General features: G+C 46.3%; 1 protein-coding gene across 4 annotated transcripts; it reads right to left on the bottom strand.

Annotated features, from left to right (window-relative positions):
* Window positions 1-235: 235 nt before the first annotated feature.
* Window positions 236-9620, bottom strand: LOC106886898 (C-type lectin domain family 4 member A-like). Of its 4 annotated transcripts, none has more exons than XM_014940175.1 (8): window positions 9499-9620; window positions 9312-9396; window positions 9072-9206; window positions 5668-5781; window positions 2619-2705; window positions 1869-2020; window positions 1547-1668; window positions 236-843 (listed from the first exon to the last, which is right to left on the bottom strand). In XM_014940175.1, the coding sequence occupies exons 3-8, from the start codon at window positions 9136-9138 to the stop codon at window positions 684-686; spliced, it is 702 nt and encodes a 233-aa protein (XP_014795661.1). In that variant the 5' UTR covers window positions 9139-9206; window positions 9312-9396; window positions 9499-9620; the 3' UTR covers window positions 236-683. The 4 variants fall into 4 exon arrangements, with proteins under 4 accessions (XP_014795661.1, XP_014795663.1, XP_014795662.1 ...); XM_014940177.1 differs by having other exon boundaries at window positions 9364-9396; window positions 9499-9617; XM_014940176.1 differs by lacking the exon at window positions 9499-9620 and having other exon boundaries at window positions 9312-9478.
* Between the last annotated feature and the right edge of the window lie 1566 nt (window positions 9621-11186).

Genomic DNA, 11186 nt, shown 5'->3' with positions numbered 1-11186 from the left:
TAACATCCCTAGTGCTGGTCTCCTGTGCCCAGCCCCCTCCAGAGCTTTGGCTGTGGGCTATAGGTCTGTGTAGCCACCTTGTCTCTCATTAGGGGGATGTAACCTGTGTTGCAGCAGTTGGGTAAGGCTCTATCCTGGCCTGGCAACATCTTCTGATCCTGCTTATACAAACACCTGCGGCTTAGAGTTGGGGGGAAGAGAAATAGAGAAAAACAGAGAGAGCGAGCACACAGGCTTTTTCATTGTTCTAATATTGTATTTTCTCTTGTACAGGAAATCAGTATTTGTTCAGCAAAACCAGTGCAACTAGAGGACATTCTCTGTGAGCCACAAGAAAAAGCAGACACCTCTGCCTGAGGTTTTCCCAAAATTTCAGCTCTGAACATCTGTCTTCCATTCCTGTTTCTTCTTTCTGGAAAACTCAACCTCTTTTCACTTAATGGCTGCTGGACTCCCTCAGAGAGAAGAGGGCACAAGAGCCCAGGACCTGCTTTGGTGACCTTGAGTCTTCACGTGGTCCCTGAGCCAATACATGCACTGGGGATTCCGGACACAGGGTAATATCACTTCCACTCACGTCATCCCACCCATCAGAGTGAAAATGCAGGATTCAGGGTCCCCCACCCCCACCCCCACCCCATCCCTGAGCTGTTTCCAGCTCACTGCTCATTTCTCAGTTAAACTCAGGATGAGGGTCGCTCCGTCAGAGTCAGTGCTGCAGCTTCACAAATCCGATAATGGTCCTCGCACCGGACATCATTCCAGTTGTGTATTTCTGGCATTGTGTGGATCACACCACACTTCTCAGCCTCCACATTACTAGGTTCTTTTTCCCGCCAGAACCTGAGACAAAGACAGACATGTTATTCTCCAGTGTACCTTGTAGAGCACTGCTGGAACAGACCACAGCAGGACGCAAGGCTTGGAGCGGAGAGAGAAAAAATCCAGATGCTGATTCATGGACTAAAACAGTGCTTTTCCTCCCCCTCTGCTATCCCACTGGCAACAGTCTTATGGGGAAACCTGCCTTCTTCCTACAGCCAGCACAACAGGGCCCTGCTCGGTCCTACTCAGGGGAACGGCTCACCACCACTCACCCCATGCCCTTCACACCCAGAAGATGCATGTGTCTGCCTCCAAGGCAAGTTTGTCCTCCCGGGGGACACACAGCAAGGACAGCCTTGCTGATCCCTCCCCATCTCTCCCACAGCGTCACACCACTGGCCGTGCCTGTGCACACATGTCCACGTATACATGGTGGGGGCTGTATGGAGGTCAGGCAAGGCTGGTCATCTCTGAGGGGTTCTTCCTGCTGTGAGAGGCAGCTTCATCTGTGACTACAGCACTGATGGCCACATCACAGGCAGTTAATTAACAACCACTAACCAGCATGGATGGGGCTATGTGAACCTGCTGTCTGTACACAACCCACTCCTGCTCTGTCCTCTCACAGGGAGTTGTCTCACCTCTCTCTCATGCACCAATAGACACCCTCACATCTCTCCTACTCTCTCGCACCAAATACTCTCTACCCGCGGATACTCACGCTGCCGTCTTATTAAACGGAGTCTGGTCCAACCACTGCCACTGGCCCACCTCCTCTGCATGCAGACCGATGTAGAAATTAATGCTTCTGGCAGCCTGTTTTAGCATGTTATGGAGGAAAGCCTGGAAATCAGGGAGAGTGCAATGTCCATGAGGTGCAGGACTGAGCAGAGGGAGGTAACAGAAGTCCCTGTGGGGTGGTACTGGTGGCAGAGGGGAGCTGGTGCTGGAGGGGTGCAGGAGCAAGGAGGGGATCTGAGTCCCCTCCAAGACCTGGCATTGTGTCTCTGGCTGCTGTTCCCCTCCCTCAGCCCTGCACCTACCTGCTCTTCTTTGCTGTTGATCACCACCAGCTGGGAGCCCATCCCAGTGCAGTTCTGCACACTCTCAGTCCAGGGCATCGTATCAGTTGACTGATAATAGCAGCTTTTTTGAAAGAGTTTCCAGCCGTTTGGGCAGCAGATCCAGCCTTGCTCTGCGTAGGGAGAAACCACAGAGGTGAATGCTAGTAACAAGAGAGATGGTGGCTGCAAGGATCCCTGTTCTCAGGGACAATGCTCATGTTCTCTTTATATTGTTTTTCCTGACAGAAAAGGCTTGAATAAACGAGGTTAGTAGAGATATTTCTTCCCGTTGCTTTTGTCTACACAATTCTATGGTAATCCTTGTAACATGATCTCAGGTCTTGGCTTGACGAAGTTATTGTGGTGATCTGGTTTGATTTCTCTTTATATGCTCTCCTTTAGCCCTAGGAAACAGGGAATATTGCTTCCTTCCCTGACTAGAGCTGCACTTTTATTATTGCTCCCCTGCTAACCTTCCCTGTGCCGCTGTACAATGTCCCTTTTGTTTGATTATCAGAGTTCACAGCCCACTCTGCCTTCCAGGGCACCTTAACATGGTCCTCTCCTCCACCTGAGCTGGTAGCATGAAATCTTTTTTCTTCCCACCTCTCTCCTTTGGAGTCTGCCTCTCTGGAGTCTGGTCCCACTGCTGCTTGCTGTCAGAGCAGACCCCAGCATTCGTTGTCCCCATCCCAAAGACCTCCTGCACCCATGCCAGCACCTACTGACCTTCGCCTTGCAGCGCCGACAAGATGCAGTGGCACTCCGTGAATTTCTGCTGCAGGACTGTGTGCTGTGTACGGAAGAAGGGAGCAACTAGAAAGGGAGAGGAAAGGCAGCAGGATTACCCCTTCTTTGCAGCTCCCCACACACCATCTCTGGCCTTCACCCTTGTTTCCCCATTTCCCCACCAAGCACTGTCTCAGCACGGGCTCTCCTTGGGCTGCCTCTTACTGTTTCATAAGTGGTAACTGCCATCCTCTCAGCAAAGGGAACAGGCATTTCTTCTCCCAGCATCCCACAGCTGCCCACAAGGACTCCTCTGCCCACCAACTGACAAGATCTAGCTAGGACAACCTGGCCACCAAAGGCAGAGAAGCCTGCAATCCACCCAAGGAGTGCCTGGTGGCTGTAGCTAGCCTGTGGTTTGTCAGCAGAGCCTCTCCCAGCACTGAGCAGCTGACATCAGGCCCCTCCAGGTGCTGTGGAGCTGAAGGTGTGTGGTTAGCATATCCCGGGTCCATGACCCTGAGAAAACTAGCCCAAACAAGTGGTATGGCTGCCATCACAGGCAGAAAGAGACAATCTTCCATGCCAGAGAGCAGAAGAATCACTGGGAGGACATCACACTGAGGACATGCCAGAAAGGGTGCTATTGATTCCACCCAACCACAGGCATTTACCATGTAGATACCTACAGTCAAGCTGCCTGTCTAGATCTCTTTACAATCAGTGACTAAAAAGCAGCACTTCAGTGGCATAGTTAGTCTCTTCTTAAGCTAGACATCAACAATAGTCTGGATGAGTAACACTTCAGATGGGCCTATTTCATCAGCAATAAAGACAGTCTGGGTGAAGGTAATCAGACTCAGCTAGAGCTGCTGAAGCAAGGGAGGAAGGTAAACTTCTAGGACTTAATAGCCAGTTTACAGGGAATCATATAGAGTCAGTGACAAATGTCAGCAGGCCATATCCACAACCTGAAGGACTTATCACTAGCGCAAACACTCAGGGATATTAATTGGAAGCTGATCAGGCTGTGCTAAGTAATACAGATGTCTATTTTTATAAACCATTTCATGGAGAAATATTGTTATTAGTGAGGAGGGTAGAGTAATCATAGCAGCCCCTGTGCCTGATGAGTGAATTCCTATAATGAAAGAAGGCACAGAGAAGACGGGAAAGGGCAATGCATGGCTGACCTCCCCTGTTGCAAAGAAAGGTGACCTCATCTCAACACAAAGGGGACACTTTGTTGTAGCTGAGTTGAATGAATCAAGCTATATAACTCTTCATCCCTTTAAAAAATCAAAACCGGCAATGTCTTCCTAAGTTAGCCAGACCCGCATGGCCCAAAATAGTGTGAAAAACCTGAATGACTAACAAAAACATCTCTGAAGAAAGCAATGGGCCTCAGCTGGCTTTATCCACATATTCTTTCTGGGTCACTGGGGTCACCCAGGGTCTTGATGTTGAGCATATTGCAGAGACTAGTAATGAGAATCACATTTGTATTGTGAATTATGTGCATTGCAATTGCTACCCTCTGCTAAGTGCAATTTGTACTTGTCTTTTTACTTAAATACATTGTTGTTTCACTCAGGCCAAATTGGCCTACAATGGCGACAGATGCTCTCCCCCCACTTCTCACTCCCAGAAGAAAAGGAAGAGGGATAAAGAGATTCACAAGTTTAGAAGGAGCTAAACTACTTTAATGAAATATAAATAATAAAATAAAAATGAACTAATGAAATAGATGCAATATATACAAAACCATATCAAGTTCTCAGGATGACATCACCAGCAGGCACTGGGGGACTGGACTCAGTGATGGATGGGAATTGGGTTCCAGCTCTGGAGTCAGGAACACAGGGATCAGGATCAAAGGCAGATGAACTGACAGGGTCCTCTTTGGACATCGGACACTGAGGAAAGAGGCCTGACCCTTTGGTCCCTCAGCTTTTATACTGATGGGATGGAATACCCTGTTGGTCAGGTTTGGGTCACCTCTCCTGTTCCCTCCTCCCTGCAGGGGGGACCCCTCTACGCTTTTCTGTTTCCAACCCTCCAATGGGGCAAATAATGAAATTAGCTGACCTTGGTTTTTATAGCAATATGTGTAGGCAAGAGCCTCTCTGCCTACCATTCCTTGGCATGAAGTACAAACATTGGTCTTATCAATCTAAAAGCAGACAGTTTTCTCCACAGTATGCTGTTACTTTCAGTGTCAGAAGAGGCCTAGCTAAGACATAAAATTACTGAACAGAAAGTTGTTTCTCTCTTACCTCAAACCAGGACACCTCTGTAACAGCAAAAGTACATTTCCCATTAAAGATTAAACTTTGCATGTGTTGAATAGCTAAAAGAACAGCTATTGAAGCGATTGAAAGACAGCATCAGACTCTAACAGCCTACCCTAAACCTCCCCAACCATTTAACAGAGTATTGTGAAAAGTTATACATTTGAGAACAAAGCAATACAAACTTCTAGGACTTGGGAACTAATGACAGCCCCAAAAAAGGCAACAATTTAGCCTGACAACATGCCTTCTTCCAGAATCCATCATCTTTAGTGGCAATTTGTGCAAACATGCCATGAATGATCCTTAGCAGAAAACGAGAATGAAACAGTGATCACAATCTCCACAAACTTCATGTGCAAGAGTCACTTTTCATTAATTATTCTAGTAGAATGCAGTTAACCCTAAAAATATGTGAGAGCTTGCACTGTGCAGTTAATCCTGAAGATGCCAGGACTAATTGTAAGAAACTGTTTTTTCCTTTAGGACATGGAGTATGTCAAAGCACTTAGAGAGCTCAAGTGCAGGTCCAACTGTCTGTATAGGCACTTGTGCTGCCATCTCTAGGCTTTTTTTGAGCCCAAATGTTGGCACTTGCCAACATTTCTCTTCAGCATTGCGTTTCTCACAACAAAACAGTTTCTGAGTAAAAGCTCCCTTTTGTTTGGAAGATGTTCTCTGCTCGGCTCTGACTTCTCCACTTTCCTCCCAGCATTTCTCCTAGACCTCCCTCCTGTAACCAGCCCGCACATACTCACCAAGGAGAGCAACAAGGACAAGGCACACCAAGAAGAGCAGCAGTGAGATCACCCATGGGAGCCAAGGAGGGTATTTCTGGGGATGGTGCTCCTGTTTCTTCGTCTCAGGAGGAACTACAAATGAAGGAACACACCAAACACAACAGCACAGTCAACTATGCTTCAGTCAGCCCACATAACAAGGATGTACCACTCAAGGGAAAGCTGCTCAAGAAAAAAAAAAAAAAAAAAAAAGAAAGCAAATTCAGTTCCAATGTAGAAGTTACATAGTTTGGGAGAGAGCAAGGGACCTCTGTAATTTCTGGAGAAAGTCAGGTTCAGTGACACTGTTCACAGCTCCAGCCCTGCTGGTGAGCTAGCAATGCTGCTTGCTGGTGTTTGGGGGTGATGTCTTCACATGGCCTCCAAATCTGGCGTGAAACCACGTCTTTCTAGACTGAGCCCAGAGCTGCCAAATTAAACATTGGTCTATCCATGATACTTGAGACATTCATATGAAGATTTCATGTTGCCTTCTCCCCAGAAAACTTTTTATGCCTGCTTTAGTTTCTTCTTAGCTTTTTGGACTTTCTGTGTAGAAGGTTGCTGTAAGCTTAATGAGGGCAGGAGACCAAAAATGTGCAAATTGATGGTGGCACAGAATCATTGGAAGAGAAAAAAAAAATTTTTCCCTTCCATTCTGATTTCCAAGCCAGGGTTTCAGAGATTTGATGTAATAAAATTAGGCTGTACTAGGCTGAATGCCTGGGGCTGTGTCCAGCAGGCTGAGTAAAGTATGCCACTCACATTCAGCCTTGTCAAGGGCCTGACTTTTTTGACTAGAGGGACACTGCCAGTACTGAGAAGGTTTGGGAGCAGGCTGGAGAACGGGTTGGTGGGAAGGAGAAGCAAACACTTGTTATGAGACTGTTCTAGGTTATGACAGGTACACAAGCCAGGGCAAACAGGAGGGTAAAGAGGCAGCACTGCTCACTGCATGACAGGAGCAAAGATGTTTTAAGAGAGACAGATATTAATGATAAGCTTTAGAGAGACCTTATTCGTTGTCAGCATGAAACTTCAAAGTCTGCCAGCAGCCACATGTGTCTGCCAGACATGCCTGGTGAACAAGACTTGCAGAAACCCGGGGAAGCTCTCTGAGTACTTCCCAAAAGCTTGGGGGAAGCTGCTACAGCAGGGTAAAAATCATCATCTTTTCTTATCAGAAAAGAAAACGTTCATAGACAGACAAAATCGGATTTCCCTGTCTAAATCATGTTTTTCTAGCCAGAGCTTTTGTCTGTAGTGAAGACAAGGACACGGTTCATGATCTGGAGCCCAGTCACTAATTTCAGACAGTAGATCTGACCAGTCCAAATGATTTTTTGGTGTGCTGCGTGTCCACAGATTCAACCTGTGCCCAGCCAGATTTGTGCATCCTACACTGACACCCAGGTGGCACAGAGAGCACTGCCAGTATGCATGCACCTCACCAGTATAACTGAAGTGCAATAGATTTTCTGCATACTCGATGGGTTAATCTCCCTGCAAAATGTTTCCTACAGTTGGTCTGCATGCTTGCAATGTGTCCAGCACTGTGATCACAATACAACAGACCTGATCAGCACACGTTGGTTCTTCAGCACATAATCCAACATCTCCTAGGCACACGCAACAAGTGCCGTGCAGCACAGATGCCTACGTTTCTACCTCAGAAATCCTGGTTGGAAATGCAGGAACTCTAACTGCACTGTGGTATGAAACCCATCTTGGTAGTCCCTGCCACCTCCTGACACAGTTTATTGGATTACCTGCTGACTTCTCCTCTCTACCTTTAAATGACTGACAATTTTGTTATCTCTAGAGCCCAACTAGAAGAGGCTACAGAATGAGAAAATCCAGGTGAACTTGGCCATTACCCACACGGAGTCTGCATGGCCAGAGTAACCACTCAGAAGGATGACAGAGCAGCAAGAGTCATGCACACACCCAAACCTACAGCAAGAGTTTGCCATCAGCAGCTCAAGCAAACATGGCTGGACCGTGTGTCTTTGGAATAGGTCATTGGGAACACAACAGGGAACTTCCACCACCCCCACCTCACCAGGATGGAAATGCTAGCTGTAACCAGAGCCAGCTAATCTTGGTGTATCAAAACCAGTGAGCTTTCAAGTCAGTCAGGAGTATGTATATTGTTTATTTCCATGACTCATGCCCCGTAGCAGGGAAGGAATAACCCGGAGCTGATACCTGCTCTGTTTGAGATTGTAAAACTGAGGTAAGCGGTAGATAGGCAATGTAATATCCTTAGCAGCAATAGTAATTATTTATTTATTCATTCATGCATTTACATAAACATACTTTCACCCCTCTGGAACTTGCTGTTGTGTACGGTCCTGTATCTAAGGGTGGAAGCAATGAGCCATACATGGAACATCTCTATGTGTTCCTACTTGTGGCATAATGACTACAGAATACATACCAGAACATGTCTTAAATTTGCACAAAGCCTAGTGAAGGCACCATTTTACAACCATGATTTTTAATAGCAATAAAAATTTATTTTTTTGGTGTGTTAATTATTTTTTCAGGAGTGATAGACATCAATCACAGAATTGGATCTTCCTCTTGATTGTAGATAATTATTCTTCTGTGTACTTTAGGGTGTTTCATTTAAGCCCTTTATTCCTTTTAACTTTTGGGTCTCTCTTCTCCAAAGACCATTTCTCAATCAAACAAGGACAATGAGACTATAAGCTTCTGCAGCCAGTGCCACCTCTCACGAAGATACAGAGGGCAACTGACTGCTCTACTGTAAGGAGGCATGTTGGTTCTCTACCCTGCTCTCTCCATAAGTGGGAATCTGTAGCCTCACTCTCTCAGAGGCAAGAGCAGTTGCAGCCAGGGCTTGGGCTTGTTTGTAGATATTTGCTGCCCTAGGAGTCCCTTCATCTTTGTGACAGATCAGATTGTTTTCAATAAACCATAATATCTATTGTTGATACTCAGTATTTGTAAAAAAATAACTCTCTCATCCAAGAGCAGATAACATACAGAGAGGCAACTACTGCCTGCATTGTACCAGGGCTAAGCACCCATCCCGGACCCTTTACCAGGGACTAAGGGAGCCCAAATACATTCCTCACTGAACGTTCACTTGAAACCTGTTTGTGCTCCCAATAGTCATCTTTTTCACATTGCAACTCCAACCACTTAATGATTCCCACCTCTCCTCTTGCAGACACTCCTTCACCCTCTTACTTCAAACCCTCTCCAGTCTCCTGCTCCCGTAACGGTAGACAACTCCTTTTTTTTTTCACCAATTTGTCAAGAACAGGAACCAAAGTCATGTCAGAAAAGCCTCCATGCCCTGCTTCTTCAGCCCTCCAAGTCCCATTCCCCTGAGTAAGCCACCCATTGCTTACCTTCAGCCACTGCAGCTGGTCGTGCATTCTTGAACTTCACCTCAGCGTAAGTGATTTCTGATGCCATTCAATCACAGCGTGATCACTGATCCCTGTCCTTAGTTTTGCTATGTAAAAGGTGGGTCTTTTTGGTCCCTGCTTCCAGAGGGAGACACAAATAAGTTACTGATCTTTTCCCACCTGCTCATCCACCTTCTGTCAAATTAGGCTGTGCTGAGCGCTGGAAGCACTGGCAATAACCTGAGAATTCCTGGGAACTCAGAAATCTCTGAACAGATCTTCAGTTTCTTACCCCAGGAAATCAGCCCCGGCACAAGGGAAACTTCTGAGAGAGAAAAGAAAAATGAGAACCTGACAACTGAAAAGGAAGTTGCACTCCTCTTTCCCCATATCATGGAAAAAAACAACAAAACAAAACAAACCCAACCTGATAGGTTTCCTTCTTAAGATCCCTTGGTTTTAGCTTTTTTCATCCTTCTTTCTTACCTCTCTCTCCTTCCCTTATCTTCATGCCTTTCTTTGTCAGTAATTCTGCCGTTGCCCTTAAGTTTAAAGCTGTCAAGCCAGGGTGCCCAGTTTAACCTGCAGCACAGCCCCATACGAAATACATTCTGCCTTCACTTGTCTCGTGAGGTTAAGCTGCATTTGCAACATCAAACATTGCATGCTGTGTCTCATGCTGGGAAGTCAGCTCCAGTTGGCAGCGAGCACAAGAACAACTCTCAAACAAGAAACTGTTCCTGTAGAAGTGAAACTGGGGAAACGCAGCCCTAGGCAGAGGAAAAGAAAGTTTGATATATCTAAGGACAAACAGAGAAGTTTGAGGCCAGGGCCAGGGAGAAGAACAAGCAAAGTGGAATAAAAAGAAAAAAAAAAGATGTTGATGATTTGAGAGGTTATTGTGAAGAGCACACACAAAGATGTCTCTATCACAACCTGATTTACAGCCTGTAGAAGTTCAGAGGAGTGCTTGCTTCAGGGAGTCAGGCTCCATTTCTGAGGCTGAAAAGACTTGGTTTGTATTTTTTTGCCCCAACACAATCATTTATTCCCCTTTTCTGCTTTTTGGTAAAGGCCTCTGATATTACCTTGGGTAAAATGTCTGGCTACTGTTTGGTCTGATTTCAAGCTGGGGCAGATGTTGAAAGGAGACAATTAAGGGAAATGGCTGCTGGGGTACATGCTGAAACAGAAAGACTTCTGAGAAAAAATGCCGCAATACCCTGGAGAAAAAGGGTGAGAAGGGTTCAGTCAGCAGATAGGACTATCATAGAATGGCTTGGGTTGGAAGGGACATTCTTTTAGTCCAGCCCCCCTGCCATCAGCAGGGACATCTTTCACTAGACCAGGTTGCTCAAAGCCCCATCCAATCTGGCCTTCAACACTTCCAATGATGGGGCATCCACAGCTTCTCTGGGCAACCTGTTCCAGTGCCTCACCACCCTCACCATAAAGAATTTATTCCTTATATCTAATCTAGACCCAGCTTCTTTCAGTTTAGAACGTTTGCCCCTTGTCCTGTGCTGGAAAAACATCTCTATCCTTCTTTCTTCTAGTATTGAAAAGCCACAATAAGGTCTCCAAAACAACCAGAAGGAAGAAGGATGAAGCTTTGCTTGGTTAGTTTGGCTAGGTCTTGTCTCCTCAAGGCAGACCAGAGCGAGATGCTAGCAGGACACATCCAGGGAGCTAGCACGGAGGGTACACAAGGCCTCCGTGAGTTGGTGAGATAGAACCCTGCAAGGAAGAACACACAGCAGAGGAAAACACTGTGGCAAGGCGGGGATGTGGCAAGCATCTGAACACAGATTATGAAGAACTGTCCCTAAACAGAATGGGGCATATGCAGCTGGATTTCTTTACCAAGGAGCCTCATGTCTCATGTGCATTGGAACCCAGCTGTGCCTTCAAATTTCATACTGAGACTTCGGTCAGAGTAATCCTCTGCATGCTCCCCCTCTGCCCCTGGCCAAGGAGGCCACGACAGACTCACAGTCTCATGGGGAAGAGGCTTACTTCCTGGTAGAGTTTCAAACTTTCCACTGTGAAGAAACAGGAAATATAATCAGCAGACAGAGAAGAAAGTCACAATTTAGCTTCATGAACTTTTTGCTA

This window comes from Calidris pugnax, unplaced genomic scaffold (assembly GCF_001431845.1).
Source record: "Calidris pugnax isolate Ruff unplaced genomic scaffold, ASM143184v1 scaffold36, whole genome shotgun sequence".
Classification (NCBI taxonomy): domain Eukaryota; kingdom Metazoa; phylum Chordata; class Aves; order Charadriiformes; family Scolopacidae; genus Calidris; species Calidris pugnax.
Note: the sequence above shows the minus strand (reverse complement) of the source record. Positions and strands in the feature narration are given on the sequence as shown.

Coding starts and splice junctions, on each gene's coding strand:
- LOC106886898 (XM_014940175.1), bottom strand. CDS start 9,138: ATGGCATCAGAAATCACTTACGCTGAGGTGAAGTTCAAGAATGCACGA. Junction 5,782..9,071: donor ACCAGCTGCAGTGGCTGAAG/GTAAGCAATGGG, acceptor CTTCATTTGTAG/TTCCTCCTGAGACGAAGAAA. Junction 1,669..1,868: donor TCAACAGCAAAGAAGAGCAG/GTAGGTGCAGGG, acceptor CCTGATTTCCAG/GCTTTCCTCCATAACATGCT.